Source organism: Equus quagga, unplaced genomic scaffold (genome assembly GCF_021613505.1).
Source record: "Equus quagga isolate Etosha38 unplaced genomic scaffold, UCLA_HA_Equagga_1.0 203_RagTag, whole genome shotgun sequence".
Classification (NCBI taxonomy): domain Eukaryota; kingdom Metazoa; phylum Chordata; class Mammalia; order Perissodactyla; family Equidae; genus Equus; species Equus quagga.
In genome coordinates this window covers 7,612,484-7,636,188 of record NW_025798627.1, presented here as the reverse complement: position 1 = coordinate 7,636,188, position 23,705 = coordinate 7,612,484, and the positions used below count along the sequence as shown (strand labels likewise).

General features: G+C 39.9%; 1 protein-coding gene across 7 annotated transcripts in view; it reads left to right on the top strand.

Annotated features, from left to right (window-relative positions):
• LOC124233468 (unconventional myosin-Ib) overlaps positions 1 to 10,383 on the top strand; it is a 180,001-nt gene extending 169,618 nt beyond the window's left edge. For all 7 annotated transcript variants that reach the window (XM_046650573.1, XM_046650577.1, XM_046650574.1 and 4 more), the window contains 4 exons: positions 1,900 to 2,032; positions 2,381 to 2,533; positions 3,870 to 3,997; positions 8,834 to 10,383. In XM_046650573.1, coding sequence (XP_046506529.1) covers positions 1,900 to 2,032; positions 2,381 to 2,533; positions 3,870 to 3,997; positions 8,834 to 8,957 — 538 coding nt within the window. In that variant the 3' untranslated portion in view covers positions 8,958 to 10,383. The remainder of the gene's footprint in view (positions 1 to 1,899; positions 2,033 to 2,380; positions 2,534 to 3,869; positions 3,998 to 8,833) is intronic.
• Positions 10,384 to 23,705: the final 13,322 nt, after the last annotated feature.

The following is a 23,705-nucleotide window of genomic DNA, read 5'->3' as shown; positions in this document are numbered from 1 at the left end:
GAGCCAGGATATCACTTTGGAGCGTTGCTTAAGCACTGGTCTGTGCTGGCCTTTGGTCCGTCCACTCCCTGGGCGTGGCTTCAGTGGGCTGTGCAGCAACTTCAGTTCCTTTATTGTAGACACCAAGTACTTAATAAAAGAAGCAACACCAATTGCAAGTTTGCCAAGTGACGTCCTTGGGAAAGACTGCTTATCTGAATATTCTTACATCTCCCAAGTTTATTCCTGAATGAATTCCTATCCCTTTTTCATCTGGTGTTTATAAAAAAGTAGCTTGTACAATTTCAAGCCAAATTTATAACAATTTTTAGTTTTTCCAAAGACTGGCCTAGAAATAAAAATGCATTATGTGCTAAGTATATTTGTATTTATTGTATATGGTATGTTTCTATTGTCTGTGTCTTTACACGTTTGAAAACTCTTCCTTCTAAAGGATTAAATAAACATAAGTTGCCAGACTCATTCAGTTGAAATATTTTAAAGGACACAGCTTTCTTGGTCAGCTGATTTGGCTGTTTGAGGTGGCATATATTGTAAGTCAAACATAGCATCTAAATCCAAAGTTGTCCATAATGCCTGCTACATAAAGCATATTCAAACAGGAAAATGGTCTATATGCTTTTTCCAGCAACCAATTTCATTCAGCTGTTTATATGTTTTCAACTTGTGGAATAACCTTCTTAATGAGCATTCTTTGTAGATGAATCTTCAGAAACTGGAGGGAGAAAAATGCTTTTTTGAAGAAATAAATTCAAAGGCTTTAGTGCTCTTTGTTATTAAAAACACATTTGAATGTGAACAACAACAATAAAAAATGTTAGCATCAAGCCAAGTCCTTTTGGGTAGTTTTATCAGTCTTCAGGGCTGGTGGCGTGCTCACCCTAGAGCAGTGAGAGGGGTGGAATAATTTACCCTCCCACCACTGTGTGAAGCAAGCGGCAGCTCTTACGGGTTTCAGCTTTTATATCCTGGGAGCTGTGAAATGCTGACCACCTACGTGGATTTTTCTTCCCTGATCCTCCGCCCACAATGCAAGCATTTAAAGTTGTATTTGCAGATTGCCAGGATAGCAATTTTATGGCTCTAAATGAAGCACCAGGGTTTTTTTTCTTGGTGTCTTCGAAGAAGCTGCCCTGAGAGTGTCACCCGACCAGTCTTTAGGGAGGTTGACATCTTAGGGTATGTGCACGATTATGCCTCTTGTAAGATGTAATTGGTTTGAAAGAAAACTGCCTGATTCAGAATGTTTGCCTGGGCCCCATCTGTCCATTTAGAGGCATGTCCTAGGAGGAGAGGCCTGATTGTGTTTTGCTATATTGCCTATTTAGAGCCAGAGGTATATGGTAATGGTAAGTGCTCCATAGTTTTCTTCTAAAGTGGTTGCTCTGTATCTGTTCTTCCCCGGAAGGCCTATTGATTTTCTCACTCTGCAAGAAAATGAAATTTTTCTTTGGAGCAGGTGATGGCAATGATTTGTGCTCTTTTTTCCATTGTCACATGTTGTTTAAAGGCATTAATAAATCGGTTTTGGGCAGCTGTCAACTTTATATTAACAGATTAGAAGGAATTGCCGTTTTCTTCACATGAGGCCATGCCTTTGGGTCTTGGCTACCAGTCTTGTGGGTGATTCCTATCCTGATTGTTCCATGTGATAAAGTTCTTATCAAAGACCTACCTACCAAGTGCCATGATCACATCAGAAAAACATTTGAAATAGGTTTAAGATTCTGTTTTCAACTTATATTTAGTGCAGGTGCAAGTATAATGTATAACATGTAAAATAAATTAACTTTTTATGAAGTTGTCAGATACTCTTAGGAATCAACTGATCTGTTAGCTTTTTCCAGTGATACTTCCATTTGAAACCATTTCTAATGTGAGGGAATCTTCTTCCTTTAGTGTTGGGCAGCCATTCCAAGGGGCTTACCTGGAAATCAACAAGAACCCCAAGTATAAGAAACTCAAAGATGCCATTGAAGAAAAGATCATCATTGCTGAAGTTGTGAACAAAATTAATCGTGCTAATGGCAAGGTAAAAATGTTAATCCTAAAGACATATGAGAGGTGTTTATCAGTTGGGACAGTCATCTTTAGTTTTCTGAATGTTAAAATTTGCATTTCTTTTTCTTGGCAGAGTTATTGTGAAGGAAGCTATTTTCCCTTACCTTTAAAACGTGGTGGAATTTTGCTTATTCTCTGAAATTTTTATGAATTAAAATGTATTATCTATGTTCTGTGGTTCTCAGTTTGTATAGGCGTGCATGCTGAAAGGTATTGTAATAAAATGTGTGTTTCTGCAAATAACGAATGCTTTAAACTCATGGACCATTTTTGGGTATTTTTGATCATTGGTTTTCCTTTTTGTTTTGTTTTGTTTTAGAGTACATCCCGAATTTTCCTCTTAACAAATAATAATCTCCTTCTTGCTGATCAAAAGTCTGGACAGATCAAGTCAGAGGTTCCCCTGGTGGATGTGACCAAAGTGTCGATGAGCTCACAAAACGATGGCTTCTTCGCTGTCCACCTCAAAGAGGTAAAGCTTCAGTCATTGACTTGACTGAAAGATTTCTGCGTTTATTCTGTCTTTTAGCCATTGACTTAAAATTTTCCACATCTGAATAATCCTGTTACTTGAAATTCACATGTCCTTACTGATTTGCAAATTTTAGCTAATGTGTAGAAATACCAAGATATTTTAAATGATGCTTCCTTCTGTTGGTTCTTCCATGTGCCAATTTAGCAAGTGTCTTCTTGTTTGTCTTTAACTTGGTGATTTTTCATTAAAGAATGCAACCACAGTAAAACATCTGCCTCGTCATTTTGACCTAAAGCCTTTTTAGTGTTTTGTGCTTTTAGCTTAAACAGGACCTCCTGACCCAGGTCGAGTGGTTAAGAATGTAGGCTCTGTGTTAGTCTCACTAACTTTACGCTGACCTTGGCCAAATCATTTAACTTCCATGTGCTTACCTAGTTTCCCTTCTCTTTAAAAAGGAGATAGTAACAGTACCTCCTTCACAGCGTTGTTATGAGGATTAAATGAGACGCTGTATGCAAAGTGCTCAGGACAGTGCCTGTCACAGAACAGTCACTGAGTAAACGGATGTTGGCAAATAGCAGCCATATTTAGGGACGTGCAAATGCTGAGTGCCACCCTCCATCCTCCTAAACTTGGGACAATCCCATAAGCTTAGTTCAGCCTGTTTTCCCCCCTGTGGCTCTTAACCTAAAGGGGGCTTATCACATCCTGGGACAGTGGTCCTCAACCTCCATGACACGTTAACACGATGCTGATGCCCAGGCCAGACTCCTAGTCCAATCGCGTCAGAGTCTCTTGGAATGGGCCACAAGCATCCTATTTTCTGAAAGCTCCCAGATGAGTCCCTTTGCAGCTGAGGTTGAGAGCCACTGCTCTAGGATATTTGTTGGAAGTATTGTTTTTGCTATTTTTTAAACCAGATCACCGAGGAGTGTTTTAAACAGCTCTTTCAGAATGAGTTACCGGTTAGGTCAGTGCTTCTTGAACCTGAATGTGCACACAGATCACCCAGGGACCTTGTTGTGGATTCGTATGCAGTGGCCTGCGGTGGGGCCTGAGAGTCTGTTTTTCTAACAAGCTCCCAGGTGATACTGGTGGTACTTCTGGTCCATCGGCCAACCTTTGGGTAGCAAGGGGCTGGGTAACCTTGCTGAAGTGCTCTGAGCAAGTTGGAAGAAACACTGCTTTTGTCCTTATTGTTTATGCGGAAGAATGGACTTGAGTATCTGATTTTTTAGAGAGACTGTAAATACGTTTTCAGCCAAGTCGGTAAACATTTACCTCCTGAGCTGTCTTTAATTGTGATTGTCTGACCCTTGGTTTGTCCTTTCAGGGCTCTGAAGCAGCTAGTAAAGGAGACTTTCTCTTCAGCAGTGATCACCTGATTGAAATGGCCACCAAGCTTTACCGGACGACTCTCAGCCAAACCAAACAGAAGCTCAATATTGAAATTTCCGATGAGTATGTTCTTGAGTTGCTTGAATATACCTTTCACTTTCAGCTTTGTCGTTTTAGTTGAGCAGTCCGACCTCATTCATTTATCCAGACACTACTTAAGTAACCGAGTCTGTGTTTGTATTTGTTCTGTTTTATGGATTTGAGTGAAGGATGCTGACCAAGTCCCTGCCTTCATGTGCCTGACATCTAGGTGGAAGAGAATATGCACAAATAAGATAATAAACAGGTGATAGGACTCTGAGTAGTGGCAAGTGCTTGTGGAGGGAACAAAGCAGGATAGTGAGGTCGGAGAGGCCTCTTGGATGCAGCGACATTTGGGTCGAGACTGGAATCAAGTAAGACAACCATTGATTGAGCCAGGCAGCCGTCTAGGGAGCTTCCAGGCAGGGAGGTGGCAGGTGCAGAGGCCCTAGGGCAGGCGTGAACACTGTGACAGAGTGAAATGCTAGGAAAACACCCTGGAGAGAGAGGCAAGCACCCGGCCATGTAGAGCTTGGTAACTGAGGTCAGGAGGTGAGATTTTACTGAGGATGATGGAAAGCCGTTTTACGTTTTGAGCAAGGGTGTGGCATGATCTGATTTATGATTTTCAAAGCTTGCCTTGGCTGCAGTGTGCAGAATAACTATGGGGAGGCAGGAGTGGAGGCAGAGAAAACAGGAGCTCCTCGGAGCTGTGTAGAGTGAGGATGCTGCGGCTCAGGCTGAGGTGTGAGTGGGAGGCACTGAGAAGTAGTCGGATTCTGAATGTGATTTGAAGGAAAACAAGAGGACTTATTAACAGATTGGGTGTTCAGTTTTGGGCCTGAGCCCAAGTGGTGGTGCCATTTACTGCAATAGATGACACTGGGGAGAGAGGGTCTGGGGGCGGCAGGGACGAGGCGAAATCAGGAGTTCTGTTTGGATGTGTGATATTTGAGATGACACTTTTTCGCATAGATGACTAGACTTAAGAGAATAAGCACTCCATGTTGATGAGCGTTCATTAGTGCCGAGACTGCTATAAATGTGAAATCTACTTTTTTTACTTAGCATCAGGTCTCCAATTATAGAGACTGATTATTTGCATGTAGAATGGAGCATCCCCCCATTTATGAAATCTGTCAATATTAATGCATTTGAATGAATTTGAGTTACTCTCTTGATTGATACTTAATTAGTTACTTTTCGATGGATTGTTTACTATCTGCTTATATACTTCTTTGCATGTATAGTAAAAATTTGCATAACCAGATTACTCAGGAAATGTTTTATTTTCTAATTAAGATTTTGCCAGTCTATTCTATTTCAGTGCTTCCTAAAAGCTTTTCTAGAATAAATTCATACCCACGTCTATCCCTTTGTAAGCCAAACTAACTCTTGTTGATGTGTTAGGATTTACAGAACCTTGGGGTCAGGGTCTGTTCTCAGTGAACACTGAGAGTGGGGTTTCGATTGGGTGCGAGATGGCCCTTTATGTAGACCCTAAATGGGGAGTTGCAGTTGGGACTAAATCACTCTTCTTCTTATTGAGTCCTTTCTCATAAACAAAGAATATTAGAAAAAAAGATAATAGCTAATTGGGTTAAGTCAATTAAGGTTTTAACCTGTAAGGGCCTGTTAGAGCTTTAAACTCCCTTTAGATGAAATTTTTCGTAACTTAGGGTGCTGGGCTTATGTCTTGGCGGGACTGGTAATTCCCAGTCTTCATGGGAATTGTGTATTCTATGTATTCCAATGCAGAATCCATGGATTCTGTGTATTCCAACACAGGAGCACCTTGGCATATGGATGAAGCAGCCTCGTAGTTGCCTGCTACATTAATAGGGCCGTCTTTACAGAGAAAATCACACCAACATCCAGGCTAGAAAGGAGTGCTACTTTTACGCATTTCCCAAACTGGTATTCTGAGAATGCTGCCTCTGCAGGATGTTAATAATGGTGTGCTGTGAAGGATATTCTCCGGAGGAAATTTACGTCTTCCTTTCCTGCGGCACTTCTCAGGGCCTCTGCAGTCTTGTTGCGCATTACAACTCTCCTGAGGGGTCTGGGGGATAGCATGTGCTGTGTTTCTCAAACGTAATCAACCACAGAACCCTCCAGTGGCTCTAACGGTTTGTGTTCAAGGCCCACGATCACGGAACACTGATGGGGCTCGTTTGCTCCTGGGCAGCAGGGACCCTGCCTTGTCACAGAGGGCTGTGATGTCCTGGTTGCATAAGCTTTCAGTAAACATGCTTATCTGAGTGAAGATTTACAGCCTGGCCACGTGAAGAAAACAGACATTAGTAGCTTTGTAAACCACTCCCTAACACCTTTCCTTCCCCAATTCCTAGTTCTTGGTTGGTCTCAGAAAAATAAAATAGCTGATGGAAACTTGCCTGGCCCCCGTGGCCCCTTGTCCAGGCAGCACGGGAAGCGACATGCCTGAGCAGGGTGCCCATGTAGCTTCTGTTTGATCACCTCTGGGAGCTCTTAGGCAGGGGTTACACACCTCCTTGAGAGCATTTTAAATTAAACGAAATTTTACAAAGTCATGGGTAGGGGCGCCCGTGATGTCCTTTTCAGCCTAAGTGGCTTTAGTCTTTCATTGCTATGTAGACTAGTGTTGTCAACAGCATGCAGGTCAGTGACCAAAACCTTCCTCAGTGCATCCTCTTCAGAAGGAGAAGTAGTTATTCTAACAAACCCAGTCTCCATAATCATTATGGATAAACTGGATATCAGTTTACTGGGGGAGAGTCAAAGTCCTGTGTACTCCTCAGAGCGGTTTTAACCTGCACATAGAGAAGGAATAATTGAATTCATGGAGAGACTCAACTGCTTTGTAATCCCCAGTCCTTAGACTCCCAAACTGTTCCATCTGTAAATAGATTGCATTATGGATAACCTTAAATAGGATGCATGGCATTTGTAGAAATGAAGATCTGAATATATTAAAAACTAAAGTGAGTATGTTCTGCTAAACCTTTTAAATATACATTGTGTATGTGTATGTATGTATACACACATACACATAATACATGCACACATCATTTAAGTTGCACTGTTGTTTTTCTGAATATTTTAAATCCAAACAACTAATCTATGTCCCTCTTGTTGTGGAGTTTTAACTGGTATTGATGCTGTGAAATAATGCATCGGACGTTGTTTGCTGGAGAATAATTCTCTGATTCTCTACGTGCTTACTGGGGGCCGTGCTTCAGTTTTCTCTTGTATGAAATAGAGATAGATAATAGTACTGACCTCATAGGTTTGTTTTAAAGTTGAGTTAATATATAGAACTTACTAAGAACAGTGTGGTGTATGGTAAATGCTCAATAAATTTTAGCTATTATTATTTCTAAAGTGAATTGCAATCAGGAATTGTGACCATGGAGACAGCCAATGTTTGCTAAAGTTTTTGGGAAAGAACTCCCTATACATTTACTATACTACAAGTAATCTTTGAAAATTAAAATGTAAAAATATTTGATTTTTTTAAGTATGTTATTTGCGTTAAATTTGAAAGATTTTTTTTCTTTGGGGCACGTAGATATAAGTATATGTGCTGGAGAGATATCTCAGATAGGTGAATTTGGAACTATAGCTTGTTTTTTTCAATCTTTCAAGTGGAAAAGAAACAACCCATTTAAAAACTCAGAAGTCCTGTCATGTTCAACTAACGATGAATCAGAAACTTATGTGTCACGTTTCCCTCCAGTAGATGATGTTTGCAAAACGTGGGCTCTTTAGACTTTGGAACTGAGACTAATGTGTACAGAGCAGAGCTGTTTTGATCTTTGCTGTTGTCGTGGATGCCAGCAAACGCACGATCTGTCACATGGTTGTTAGGGTGACACACTTAATTATATGCCAATAACTCAATTATAGGCCAGTATGAGAAACCTACTAGAAACATGGTACCATTTTACCGATTCTGATGGTGGAGAGAAAAGAGCCCTGGCCTTGAGATGGGAAAGCCTGGGTTCTGGTCCAGCCATGCCATTCACGTGCCTCCCCAGTCATGTCATCCTTGAGGGCAGGGACCTCACTTTACCCAGCCAGGTGTCCCTCACAGCACCCAACCCTGGGGGAAGCCAGTGGTATGTTTGTTGTAGGAAGGTATGACGAATAATCTTGTGGACAAGCACCTGACCATTGATGGTCTGTGAAAGGAAAGATTTGGACAAGAATGTGGTTTCCCACAGTGTGGTAGGAGAGCAGGTGGCTTTAGGTGTACACCGATAGATTTTTAAATTTTTATAGTTTTACATATATATTTTTTAACAGGTGTTAAAAATATAAGTGGCAGATCAAACTTGTGATTTTATCGTTATAATTCCATAGGGCACAGCTGTTTTGAAATATATTTATTTAGACTAAAAATAACTTTTAGCATAGTGAGCGGATATGGCTAACATTGTGTGGGAAGTATGTGAGTAACCAGCGTTTGGAAACCGTAGTCTGGAGGGTCTCTAGACCCCTTCCTTTTCTGAAATTCTTTATTTCATTTTCTCAACTTGCTGATAGTTTAATGGGACCCCTCCCTCAGTCTAGATTTTTGCTATGCAAAAATGGAGAAAAACGGAAAAGTAGCACATTGGTCTTTCCATTTGAAACGTGGAAATAATTATTAGCCCTTCTTGCCGTATTTTGGGAGACGATGAGTTAAGGAACTCCACTTTACTTAGGGCTAAATGGTGACTGCTGGAAGTAAAATCTCACCGAGCACCTGGTGATTAATTCTGCGTACAGAAGTGCTAATGGGAGGGGAATACTTGTCAAGACCAATATCTATTAAAAAACAAAAGCTAGTATTAGTGTAATTGTCAGCTGTTTTGTGTGTACTTTTAAAAAATGTGTCCTATTCTTTTCTCCTAGGTTCCTGGTGCAGTTCAGACAGGACAAAGTATGTGTGAAGTTTATTCAGGGCAACCAGAAAAATGGGAGTGTCCCAACGTGCAAACGAAAAAACAACCGGCTCCTTGAAGTTGCGGTTCCGTAGCTGGCGCCTCCTCTCTGCTTTCACGGACTCGTGTCTTTGTTATAGTGCAATTTGGTTTTGTTTTGTTTGGGATTCATTGTACGTTTGGGAATTGCTGAAGGCTAATACTGTTAGAGTCCCTTGGCAAAATAAAAATATTTGACTAATCAATTTTTATTATTGGAATAGTTTTAACCCCTTAGTACACATTCTGTCCTGGGGCAGGATTGTAGAAACTAACAGCATCTGTGCCATGTCCTGTGTGTTCTTTGTTTAGTGATCGTGTTAGGTCTGTGTACCCTAAATCAACGTATTACTCATAAATCATTAATACATCTAACTATAGGAAACGGTCTTAAAAGACAGTGCATTCATTCATCACATATTTATTGAATGCCTACTCTGTGCTAGGCACTGTGCTAGATGGTATGAAGATTTAATAGGAACTTTTTTTTGTTTTTAAGGCCGTTGCATCCTGGCTGGTTTGTGCTGGCTTTACTAGAGCAAAGAGAGTTTGAAAATGGGGAGACCAAAACAGTAGCTGCTGCTTACGGACAGCATTCTTAGGAATCCTGTAGTATGATCTTTAGCAATTTATACTTCAAGAAGGGCTGGTCCTAGGAAGTAGAAATATATGACTGAGTAAAATGCCCCTACATGTGGTTTCTATTTGAAAAGAGAAAACTGACATTTGAAGGGGACTTTTAATTTGGTCAGATCTCTTGTAATTGCTTTTAACAGTAGAAAACAGAGTCAGTCTTATTTTAGAAAAAGTGACGGAAACAGTCCAGTAAGATTCTATTTTCCTGTTTCTGGTAAACATCATATATGATCCTACATATGCTAATATCTGCAGAGTGTTGTTTTCACCCAAATTTGAGTAAATATTTGAAACAGCTAATACAGTGAAGGGCTGAAAGCCTTTCTGATAGTGGCAAGCGTTCTGTACGATGTGCAATAAACATCCAAGATCTTTTTAGAAAGTTTTATTTATACTATTCATTTTGTATGAGAGAGGTGATTGGTACAGGGTGCATATTTTAGTCAAGGATCAAAATTGTTTGTGTTCATTTGCAGGACTTTTTTTTTTTTTCAAATTTACAGTAAGGATTCATTTTGGAAACTACATTTAAACTTTGGAACCAAATTGTTTCTTATTTGGGAGGATAATGTATATACATTGATATGTTAAATAATAAAACTGTTCTAATTTGGTGCCATTTCCTGGATCACAACTGTATTTTTGTATTTTAAGCTATTTTCTTATGTTGTGTGTCATTGTATCGTTGCACAGAAAGGCTTTCCAATCCGAACATTCTGTGTTCTCTGTGTAATTGAATTTCACTGATCTTTTATAAACCGGAAACATTCACTGAAAGTATTTTCTGGGGCTTTTCTTTTAATTTTTGTACTTAAAAAAATTGGTCCCATAAAGACATTTTCAGAAGCCTTTGTGTTTATTGGAGCAGGTGGGGGACACAATTCCTTTCTTTTAGTCTTCTCTAGCGTGGATGTACAGCGGTAGATTGACAGTTCCTGAAATAGGTGAGTAGGAATTTGGAACTGAGAGGTGTTTTTTAAAAACTTTTTAAAAAATATGTAATACATTCACATTGTCCAACATACAAATAGGTAAAAAATGATATATACTAGAAGTTCTCCATCTCATCAATCACCCCTCTGCTCAGTTCCCGTGCCCCGCCCAAAGTTAACCATTGTTTTCAGTTACTTTTGCATTACTTTATGCATATGCTTACAAGAGGAAATGAAAATATGGATTCTTACCTTCTTGCTGCTTTAGTAGATAAAAGCTAATATGTTGTAGACTTTGTTGTTTACCTTGCCTTTTTCACTCTTCGTTCTTTTAACAGTGGCATGGTCTTGCATTTATGGATGCACTTTACTGTATTTATCCTGTCCACTACTGATCATCATTGGATTGTTTCCTGAATGGAAGTTTAAGTCCAGGAAGGAGAGGGCCAATATTCCATGGGTCTACTTGTTAAATTTTCCCAAGTACCTTATTTGCAGATTGTTTGTCGTGATAATTAGCAATAACAGCAGTTGGCAACAAGATATTTTCCAAAGTTTTATTTCCAAAACAGAAACTATTTAATCTCAAACTTCATGGTAGGTGTTCTTCAAAGATTTAAAAACATCTCTACAAAGTAGTTTTAAGTAAGAATATTTTTGCATATACATCCATCACATATAGTCTTGTCACCAAAATCTTTGATAATTTCTGGTCATGAAATTCATTCTAGGTGGGTTGTGAGTTTACTTGCTGGAAAAGGTTTTCTGAACTTTAGCAAAGTTTTCTGAACCTCTTTATGTACCAGGGTGAAATTTGCCTCTTTAGAGTTCGCTGAAGCAAGCTAGCCAGTGGGGTAAACATCCTGAACAATACAAGTGGAAGTGAGTCTTAGTGCTTCAAATGTACGTGGTGATGCCTCCTTGCTTTTCCATGGGGAGCAAGCTGAGAGCAATTATTTAGAGATTTTCAGCTCAGAAATAGAATATTAAACCCTGGTTTTCAGTCCTGAGGTTAGAGTTGACTGCCCTTCAGAGGCAGCTGTTGTCTTTGTGGAAGCCCCTCACTTTCATCCCTGGGGAGAGCAGTGATAACTTGACCACACAGGAAGTGAGGAGAGAGCCACCATGCTCCAGGTGACCCGCTATAGAGCAGTGTTTCCGTAATGTCGCCAAGTCAACCTGAGTCAAAACCACAAGGAAAGCTTGTTTTATAAAAACCCCGTGCAGATTCCTGGACCGTACCCCTTCCCAACTGAATCAAAATTTTAGAATAGTGTGAAAATAGACACTTTGAAGAAAATCTTCAAGTGATCAGGCACCTTAAAATTTTGAGAACCACCAAGAAAACTACTGGAGCGTCTCTGTGTCTACACATAGCCATCTGTCTTAGCAAGTCCTCCAGGAGCTGATTCTGATGCACACCCGAGTGGATCGGAGCTGACTTGGTGCTCCTCTGTAGCTGCACATGGCATTGGTGCCTGGACCTGCCAGTGCTGCCCACCCGCCTCCAATGCCTGGCTAGACCTTGCTGATAAACTAACTGTGGCATTGCCCTATTGTAGCGAGTGAGCAACCAATACTTCTTTAGCTTTGAATTTCTGTCACTGTTGTGCAATGGGGAATTAAACTCTTGGTGGCACTCCAGAATTCCTGTGCATCCCGACGTGGCCACATGGCCCCAACTTGTTTCCAACCACCACTCAGTTGCCCGGCCCTTGAAGTGAGTGACTTGTAGGTCTAGACTAACAGACGTTGTGCTTGAAAAAAGTAACCAGGTAATGATAGTTGACAAGTTTGCTGTGTGGTTGATGCAGATGCTCTTGACTTGGACTTCCATCTACCACAGGGCAGGAAAGGAACATGGGAAAGTTCCTCTCTAATAGACTGGTGACAGTTTTGTATTTCACACTCTTGGAATAGTAACTTAGACCCAGTACTCAGATGTAAGACTTCAGCTCAAGCTTAAACACCTTCGTTGATACTCCTGCGGTTATGGGTTGTGTCTGTAATGCCAAAGCACCAGGACCGTGACTTCTCAGAATCCTAAGCACATCCTCAATATTGAAGATTTGGCTGAAATCTAAAAGAACAAGCAGTTTTGGGGCTGGCCCCGTGGCCGAGCGGTTAAGCTCGCGCGCTCCGCTGCAGGCGGTCCAGTGTTTCTTTGGTTCGAATCCTGGGCGCGGACATGACACTGCTCATTAAACCACGCTGAGGCAGCGTCCCACATGCCACAACTAGAAGGACCCACAACGAAGAATATACAACTATGTACCAGGGGGCTTTGGGGAGAAAAAGGAAAAAATAAAATCTTTAAAAAAAAAAAAAAAGAACAAGCAGTTTTATTATCATGCCATTTCAATTAATGTGCTGAGTGAGAACTCTCAAGTTCTTGTAATTGAGTATAATTATGATAATTAGAGCTTGGTTTAAAATTCTTTTAGGCTAAATGTAACAGGCAGCAGCGTTTTTTTTTTTCTTATATGCTATTTTTCATGTAATAGGTAAGGTATTTAGGTTCTAAGATATTCAAATAACAAGCATTCTTTAAAATGGTGTGTGCTGTTGGGGAAGGATTTAGTAAATTCCTTAATGTGTCTATTATTTTAAGGTTTTTCCAGGATGCATTGTAGTAAGAGCCTTTGTTTTTAAGCTGGGCATTGTTCTTCCATTAATACCGCAGCATTCAAATTCACTCAAACAATTAGATGCAGGGGGGTAGAAGGGAAGAGACTGAAGGACAGTAGTTTTGCTCTTCTTTCCTCTTGTTGAGAAAAACAGCTGTGAGTTTCCATTGTCCACTGGAAGATTTCATGTTGAGGAGTTAACATATTACCATTGGAGGGGTTGTTTCTTCCGATCTCATTTTAACAGTTCCATTATGTGCTCTTTTCTCAGGTTTTTGTTAGCTAAACCCTAGGAAGCCATGGCCTTGACGAATTGGCACTTGCTTTCTGTTCTCATCAGCTTCTATTTTAATAGCCACTCTGTAGAAAATTAGTTGTTTTTGAGTTGGTTTCCTCCAAATCTTGGAATTGTTTGCCTCATTCTCTTTGGTTTGAAGATCATTTTCAAAATCTGGAGTTAATCACGGTACAGCATAAGCCACGATCTTTTCCTCATTAACTTTTTTTTACTGGCATGGTGGCCAGATCCCCTCTGTTCAGTTCCATAAAATTCAACAAAAATCTGACTTTGTAACCAAGGAAAGTAGTCTCAGCTTCTCTGTTTAAGGAGGAACCTGGGAACAGAATTTAGTTCCGTATTCGCCCAAAGACCTGGCTGTACTGAGAGAAGGAAACACATTAACCAGCTACCTTGTCATTTCCCTTTTTTAAAAATTATTTTTCCAGTTTTACTGATACATAATTGGCATACGACATAATACTAGTTTTAGGTGTAAACATAATGATTTGATATATGCATGCATTGCAAAATGATTACAGTTAGTTTAGTTAACATCCGTCACCTCACATACAGTTTGTTTTCTTGTGATGAGGACTTTTAAGATCAGTTCTCTTAGATCATTTCACTTATTTTACATTCACCCCAACTTTCCTATTTTCTTTCTTTTCTGTTCTTTTTTCTTCTTTCCCCTTCCTCCCTGCCTGCCTGCCTGCCTTCCTTTTCCTTTGTCTCACCAATTAATGGATCTGGCATATTCTCTGTTTTTAATGACATACACGTCAAAAATGTACCTATCGAAGAATTTTTACAAAGTGAACACATCCTGTACCTAGCACCTGAAGAAAGAAGCACCCCAAAGATAGCACCCAGAAGCTCCCTTCTCCATTCTAGTCATAATCCCTAGCAAAAGTAACCTTTCTCTTGTTTTCTAATTTGGTGCATTTTTTTTTTTACTTTGTATATTTGGAATCATACAGTATATGCTCTTCTTCCTGGCCTCCTCCATTCAACATTACAATTGTGAAATTCATTGATATGGTCGCATGCAGCTCAAGTTTGTCCTCCCAGCTGTATAATCCATCATGTGGGTAGACTACAACATTGTAATCCATTTTACTGTTGATGGGCGTTTGGCTATTATGCATAGTGCTGCTGCACACATTTTTGTATATGTTCTTTGGTGAATATCTGTACACATTTCTGCTGGATGTCTACCTAGGAATGGAGCTGCTGGGTTACAGGGTGAACATATGTCCAGCTTTAGTAGATTCCACAAAACTGACTTCCAAAGCACCTGTGCCAGTCTACACCCCCACCAGCAGTGTATGGAATCGTAGTTGCTCGACACCTTAGCCACACCTCGTATGGTCAGTCTTTTTAATTTTGGTCTTTCTGATGGATTTTAGCTTTAATTTGCATTTTCCTGATAATTAATGAGCTTGACCACTTTTTCAATATTGGCAATTTGCATATCATCTTTTGTGAAGTGCCCATTCAAGTATCTTGCCATTTCTTCTGTTGAGGTTGTGTTTTTCTTTTTGATTTGCAGTTATATTTTGGATATGAGACCTTTATCAGCTATGTGTGTGACATGTGTCTTCTCATAGACTGTGGCCACCTTTTTACTCTCTTAACCAGTGTGCTTGATGAACAGACATTCCATTTTAGTGTAATCCAGTTTACCAGTTCTTTCCTTTACGTTTAGTACTTTTTGTTTAAGAAATACTTGTTTGTCCAAGTTTATGAAGATATTTGCCTGCTGATTCCTTTTAGAGGTTTTTTTGTTTTGCCATTCTCATTTGGCTCTTTAGTCTACTGGAATTTATTATTATTATTTTTTTGAATGGTGTGAGGTGGGGAGTCAAGATTCACTTTTTTTCCATATGGATATCCAGTGGACCCGGTCCCTTTTACTTAAAAGACCATCCTTGCCCCACACTTCTAACAACGTTGTCTTTGTGTCAATACTAAACCGTGTTAATTATTATCACTTTGTAACATGTTGGCATAGTCATGTCGAAGTGAAATTCAGAACTCTTAGAGGTGCTACACTCTTGAGATAAAAGAAAAAGCATTAGAATTAACAAATACCCATTTTCGGGTATTTGGAGTAGTGATAGTTCATCAGAATTCTAAACATATGAACATAAAATCAGCCCTTTCCTTTAGCCACAGGGATTTGGGCATGTGAATTCCTAATGGGATCATATGGGGAAAATATTAAATGTTTCCTTGAAGTAAATTAACAACTTCTAATTTTATGTGATATTTTGATTTTCCATTGTCTCAGTGGTTTCCATCCATATTACTAATCATCCTAATTTAAAATTTTCCGTAAAGTCTTCGTAAAATTATCGTACAAGTGCCTGTGAATATCATCCCTGTCTTTAAGTAGGACTGCCTGTTTCTCTCTCATTTGGTTCTTTAGTGGTGGATACTGAGACACTTCTGATGGCTTTTCTAATTCTTTAACAATCTTTTACAATATTTTCACAATCTTTTACGACTGGTTATCTTGTGCAACGATAATCATTTATAGATGAAGCCAGATGGTGCTACAAGTGGAGTGTGCATCTTTGGCCTCTCTAGTACTGCCATACTTTTTTTAATTGAAAAAAAAAAGATTTTTCTAAATCATTTCCTAGGGCTCACCCAATCCATTTTCTTGTGTGCAGTTCTGAGCTAAATTCAGAATTGCCTTCTCTAAAATGATCACTGCAAACTCAGCTTCCCGAAGTTGAGATTTTAATTGACAGAGAGGAACTACCAAAAAGACATTTAGTGGCATTTTTTCAGTAGCATTAAAGACACATACATCTTTTTTTTTTTCATGAGGGACAGATTATAGGCAAAGGAAAACATGTTTAACATTCATTTTATATGCAACAATAATAATTGCCTGGAAAAGCACAAATGAGAAATAAGTTTGTGTCGGTCTGAGTTCATGCAGGGAAGGGAGAGCGATACAGTTGTTGAGGCAGTGCGTAGCAGAAAATAAAAATTCTCCTGCCTCCATTTAGAAACCTGAAAGTAGTCCTTCAGCTACAAATTCACCTTCTTTGTTTAGTCAGTGATATATTATATATGGTGATACTGCCATTCTGTTGTCTCTTAAATCCTAACGCTAAAAGGGGAGGGTGTCATACTCAAGCAGAGAAATCATCAACTCATTCTCCTTGTTATAGCCCCTAAAAGTGACCTGAACGTGAATTTCCTAGAGGTTGAAAACAGCTTTCGGAATAGAAGCTCAAAGGAGATGGGTCTATATCCGATGAGACTCAGCACTATTTTATTCAAATGAAACTACCTAATCCTTTCTGATGGGGGAAAATTAGTAAGTTTCTATTCCAATGACCAACACAGCATTTTTGAGAATCAAGTTCAGAAAGGGCTTTAAAAGTTTATGCTGTCAAACATGCCGTTTACGCAGAAGGGGGATACGTAATGCTGTCTTGAGCATTATTTTGTAGAAATTAACCATGAACAAAAATGAAAAAGAAGGTGTTCATGGGTGTTTTGGTGTTTGTTTTTGTTGGACAACACCTTCACTTTACTGTAGCTTTGAATATAAATAGGGAAAGAGTCCTTGTGTCTGGGTATTGTTATGGACAGACTTGGCAGGAATTAAGGTAGAGATCCAGGAAATGGCAATAGTTGGAATGTAGTCTGCTCATCTTGGAGGCTGTTTGATAACAGCTGTCTTTACTTCCTCACACAGTTGGACTTTGATCTGAAAAAGAAATGGGATCTGGTAACACTAAATGAAAATCACTTGAGAGCCGTCACTGAAACATAAAAATGGAAGGAAATCCACCCACCAATTTGTTCTTTCCACCAAGAAAAAAAAAACCCACAGATGAAGATGCCATGTGTGGCATCTTGAACTGCCACCAAACCACACCAGACACACAAAGCTTGTTTGAAAGAATAATGTCACAAATGTAGTTTAACACCATTCATATCCCTATTCATATGCCTGTGTGTTTCTGATGGGCACGTGTGACTGATTAGGAAAATTGGTCCAGGTCTGCTCTACTCATCCTGGATTGCTCAGGAGTCATTGTTAGGCACATGGTTGTCACTTACCTCCCAGACAAACCCATCTTTGAATACTTCATCTTTGGGGCACCCACTTCAGGATTTCATTCTATTTTCTGCTGAGATATGGTACACTCTAGTAACAGGATCTGCTTTATGTTGAGTCTAGAGATTTACATTCTTCCAGTTTTGCCATCAAGTCCAATTGATGTGATCAAGTCACTTACTTTTCAATAACTGCATTACCATTTGTTCTTTTCATGGAACTAATAAAATGCTTTTAAACCAAAATCAGATCCCTGAATGGGCCATTTTGCTCTATCTTAGATTTCACCTAATGAGCCTTACCAAATGTATATCATTAGACAAAAATGCCAGTCACTGGCCTGGCAGAAACTCTACACTGCCATTCAAATGAAAGTACATTGAGAGTGTCTCAAAGTTTGCGATCTTGATTTAGAATGTGTATGCTGAAGATTAGAAGTGTTATTGAAGGAAAAACACTTTCAACTCTTACCTAAAAAGAAGAGAATTTTTCCTTTACACAATGGAAAATATCAGTGAAACAATATTAAGAGGTTATCTCCATCACCTAGTTGGGTGGTTCCCAATGTTTTCTAGTATGAAGACCTCTTCTTAATTTATTCATGGACACTTGCATGATGGTGGTCATGCTTTCAGCATCTTTGGATTGGGCAAATACATAATTTTTATAAGTTCATGACAAGTAAATTTGCATTTTCTTAATTGCAGTGTGTCTCAACACATTTGCAAAAGGGAATTACAAATGTTTGTAGTCATTAATACAGTCAACAGACAGGACTTGGTTCATGTGGCCTCATGGACCCCTTGCAGAAACTCCGAAGTTTGGGAATTGCCAATATGTGTCGTCCAATCCCTTCACTTTACAGACAAGGAAAATCAGGGTCCAGAGAGATTCAATGATGGGTCCAAGGCTTTATGGTCTCTGGCAGACCCAGGTTACAATCTATGTTCTGATTTTTACACTCCCCACCACGGGCTCCCATAGGATGATTAGGAAAAGCCCAAAATCCTGAATTTTTGTTTATGAAATTATGGTGGTGGAAACTGATGGAAGATGCCACAATACAAAATATATGCAGGAAAGATGGGACCCCAATGTAGAAGCCAAAACTGGCAGCACCTAGCACATGGTAATTGTTCAATAAATAGAGCAGATGGCAACATAACTTCTTTTCCATAATTAACCCTCTGCTCTCCCTGAGCATTCCAGTTCCCTTAAACATGAAGCTTCCTTTGCCCCTGTTATACAATTGAATGTTCCAGTCTGCTTCTCCCAACGATGTTTATTTACAATAATTGAATTCCCACCTCCGTCCACTGTCCCCACCACCCATAACTTTGTATTATAACTTTACAGGACTTACCTTCCATACCTGGGCGCCATCCCTCTGGCAGGAAATGGGCACAAACAGATGGCTTGTTCTCATTTCCCAGGCAAGTGCTCCAGAAAGAAACTTTCTCTCTTGTGATCCTAAGGAAAGTAACATTGATATGAACAATTAAATGTTTTCCCCTGGTCTTCATTCTTTCTTTCTGGTATTATAGGAGCTATCTCTAAGCCAATTAAGACAGTGTATATTCCAAAACCAAATTACATCTTTAATATCATGAGTATAAACTACCCTGCAGCATGAACATCCATTTCAGAAATATATTTACATCTTCCTCGAATCCGTGAAATTGTTACTTGAGCCACGGGAACTCCTCGTTGTGGAAGAGCCAATAGGGCTGTCCAAGGAAGGGCACTTGTGTCAGGCAGAGTCGGACTTTTCATTCAGATGGTCCTTCCTGGATTCAGTGCTCTTTCAGCCCAGTCAAAGCTGTGCTCTGCTGATTTCCCCCAAAGGGAAGAGGAGAGAACAGATACCCTCAGCTGCCTGAAAAGACATAGGGCATTTAGATATTTCGTCTCCGAGAGAAAATTATTTCAAGTTTATTTGATAGTGACTATGTATAAAGTAATAGTATTGAAGTCTGTTTAAGGTGTAGCACTTCATTTTTTTATTATAGAACAATTGCGGCTGCTTGCAACACGCCATTTATTTACTAGGAAGGACCAGGGAAGCAGATTGAGTTTCATGAGGCTGCGGTAAGCCAACGCCTGCCACCTCTGATAAACACAGCACTGATGGCTGTTTGTACAGACTTAGACTGCTTAGACTCAGGGTCCCTCACATCTTTTATCTTTTAGGAAGAGCATTTTAGAGCAGATTGGAAGTTCCTTCCAGAGTTGGTCGGCTTCATTAGATCTTAATCCTAGTTGATAAGCACACATACACACAGCCCAGGGCTTCCTGAGCACACACTGACTCGGGTTTGTTTTTTAAGGACAAACCTTCAGGAACGCTCACTTTGCCCCGCTATCCCCATCGCTTGTCTCCACCTCTCTAATCCCTGCGCCTCTCAACTGGCTCGGGACTGGTGTGAAGAGGAGCCCAAATTATTGGCATGGGCGTTTGACTCTGGAGCAATACTGCCATATCTGAGGAGGATTGTTCACAATTTTCTCATAAGAAAATTAGTAACTCAAAATTAAATTTTGATAAACTGAAGATTAAAATGGCACACAGTAAATGTGTTGCAGATGAAAATTTGGAGAATTATTGTATGGAAACTGCAGCTACCACTTCGGTTTTCTTCGGAAGCAGCTCCGGAGAGGTCTGCTCTCTTTAACATGACAAAAACATCAAGTCCTCATTTAGAAAGCAGAGGTTTGATGCCTCCCGTCTCTCCGCCTGCATATGGCACTTACCCTGGCCCAGGTGCCCTGCACTGCAGGCAGTCAGTAGCGCTCTGAAAATGCAGCCCCAGAAGCACACAAGGTGCTCTTCAATGCGACAACCGGGCGTTCTTCTCCACTTCCGGAGGAGCTGACATGTTTAAAGCCACTTCCGGGTAGAGAAAAATGAAAAACAAAAACAATCTATCGGAAAGAAATTTAAAAAGTAAGATGATGAGAAATGAAATTTATAAAAATACCAAGCTTTTCAGAACATGCCTAAGGAAGACATGTTTGTATTATCCCATTAGGGATAGATTTTGTCGTTGATGAGTATATTCCATACAGCACATTTTTTTAAAAGAAGTAGTAAGCCACTACTTTCTCTGTTGCCTCCCTCTTATATTCCAGACCCGCTAATAAAATAATTCTGTTACAGAAGTACATTAGAATAGTGTGATCAGGTATGTTTTCTATGAACAAAAATGGCTACAAGTTTGAAAATGTTTTTTCAATACTGCAGTGTGGAGGAAGAGAACAGTTGTGCCTTTAGCCACATCTTAAACATGTCCTTCAGCACTTGGTGTGACTGACAGCTAAGAGAGTAGAGGCAGACCGGCAAACTTGTGCCTGTGCTCCAAATGACTCTTGAGCCTACACAGCTGGTGCTTTGGACCATAGGGTGACATAATTGCATCTGCAGAGTTTAATTTATGCTTCATTTAAGATTTGTAGGGAACAGGTTACTACTGTTCCCCTTTAAAACCTTGGGGCTCAGATGCTAAAGAAGCTATCTAGACTCTTACTCCTCCTATTCTGGCACTTATTCAACATGGGAAGCCTTATTTGTATTTAAATTTTAGATATGGGGCCTTTCTTGGCTGTACTGTTCATATGATTTCCATGTGCTTGTGACTGACAGATGGCTATTTAAAACAATCAAATGTATGTTATTCTTTGAAACCATATGATTCAGTCTCTCTTGTGGCTAAATTGTTTTCCCAAATAAAAGTGTCTAGAATTCTTAGTTCTGAAGATGGTGTGTGTGTGCATTGAAGATGGTGTGTATATTTGAAAACAGAAGAAAAATCTCGCTATGTGCTCACTTCTTTGAACCTTGACTGCATCTTACGAACAGGCAGATCTCCTCATCTGTGATGCATCTAATCAGGAAGAACGGGAGATATTTTTATAACTATTTTGCAACATAGTGCTGCATCTTTCTGACTCCCTTGAAAACAACATGTCCTGTCCCTCAAAGGGACATAACACTCGGGTTAAAATTTTTAAAAAGCAAAAGAACAAAATAGAATTCCATGATGCTAGCTTGGACTGTATCCACCAGAATCAATCAAGCAAGGTCCCAGATGCCAGGCCTCTAGAGGTCACTATTAATTCCTTCCCTGCTACTGGAAAAATGTAGTTTCCTTTCATGCCTCCAGGAAGATGCTCCATAGTGCTCTGCAGGGTGGACTAGTGTGTAAGCCCGTGTGGCTCTAGGCCATTCTGACAGACCGATGGAGAACAAGGGTGAAAGAGATGGCAGAACTGATGGTGACATCCTGGAGCCAGGGACGCAGCCAAGCTGTCTGAACAACAGCAGCAGGCAAGGAAGGCACAGTTTCCAGGGGTGAAAAAGCAGGTTTGGGCTGGTGAAGGTAGTGGGAGGAAACGCTGCTGTGATGGCAGAGGCCGTCTCTAGTCAATAAATAGTGTCATTTATATCCTTAATTTTCTCCTTCCAGTTAGTCTTCTAGAACTCACTTATACAAATAATTTGATTAATCAAGAGTTATTTGTCTAAACCATAAAATTAACTTTTCAGCAAGACTCAACACGGGAACTTTTAAGGGACGAAACATCCTGTGGATTGGCATGAAGCTGCATTTTGCCTGCCTCATCTCGTCACATTCCACTCACATTGACCACTCTGGACAACATCACTTTGCGCCCGGGGAGAACACCTCCTCCCCACACTTCCGTCCTTTCACCCCTTCCCCTCCTAGGGGTGCTGTGCATGACTGTGCTTGGCTCTTCATCTCCGTCTGTGCGTCCTCTCGGCTTGGTTCACCGCATCTCTGGAAAGTTTATTCTCTTCTGCCTGCATACACTCTTATAATCTCCTGCCTTCCTGCCCCTCAGCCTCTCAGTTTTCTCAGGAGAATTACATTTCTCCTTCATCTTTATGGCATTTTTAAGCCAAAAATGTGTGCTAATCATAGCAGAGTAACTCTTTCCTTTGGAGCACTTAGCTAATTTTAAATGTTTACGTTCTTTAGTGAGATTCTTTTGTGAGTTTCTCTCTCTCCTATAAGAGACTTCGGTTTTTCTCACTTTTTAAAAAATATTCCCATCTTTTTTGTGTGCGATGAGGAAGATTGGCCCTGAGCTAACATATTGCCAACCGTCCTCTTTTTGCCTGAGGAAGACTGCCACTGAGCTAACATCAGTGCCAATCCTCCTCCGTTTTGTATATGGGACACCACCATATGAGTGGTGTGCAGGTCCACGCCCAGGATCCATACCCTTGAATCCCAGGCTGCCAAAGCGGAGTGTGTGAACTCAACCACCAAGCCATCGGGCCGGCCCCCAGCTTCTTTACAGTGGCAAGCATATGGTAGACACTCAATAAGTATTTGCAGAATTATCAAATGAATGAATGAATGAATGCAGTATTTATTGAGCACCTGCTGTATGTCAGATACTGTCCTAGGTGCTGGGGATATATTGACAAATAAAATTGACTAGTCCCTGGGCTCCTAGAGCTTACATTCTAATTGATAAATGCATCGAATTATCCTCATTTAAATAAAATAAAAAGCAACTGAAAGTAGACATCATAAAAAACTAGTATGATCAAGCTCTAACATCCTTGAAAATAAATATAAGATTCTATCTCCTTGTCTTTTTCTGGTTAAAATTTCTTAAGTGCCTGCTTTCAAGTGGAAATACTTCTTATTTTACCTCATTATTTTTCTCTCTTAATGACTAATATTACACAGCATTATTTTCAAATATGTGTCCTTGCAAACATGAGGCGTTTCAGCCACATTATAATATGAATAGGCTTTGGATATGAGTGTAGGAACCCAACTATCTTTCAGAACAATTTTTATCAGGAAAGATATTCATGTGTTTAATAATGAGCTTAACTCTTGAAATACAGCCTATCTGTGTGGCTAGAGGGGATTTCACCATGGGTAAAACCCAATGAAATGTTGAAGGAAGCATTTCAGAGTGTTAATAACCTGGCTCTCTAAAGAAATAGATGTAAATATTTTATCTACTCATTTCCCCAACATCATCATTATTAAGAAGAAGAACTTGATCATGGCCTGCAATGTAGGTGTGGGTGCTGTGTCTCCTTCCCACTTTATGGGCTATCCAACACTCAAACTTCTCTTCCAAAGTTAAAAACCAAACAAATCAGCTGTCACCTATGTTGATGTGGAAGACCGTTCACCAACCAGAAAAGGTGGCAAACCTTTTCAATAAGTCACATGAATTCTCTTTAGGTGTTAAAATTA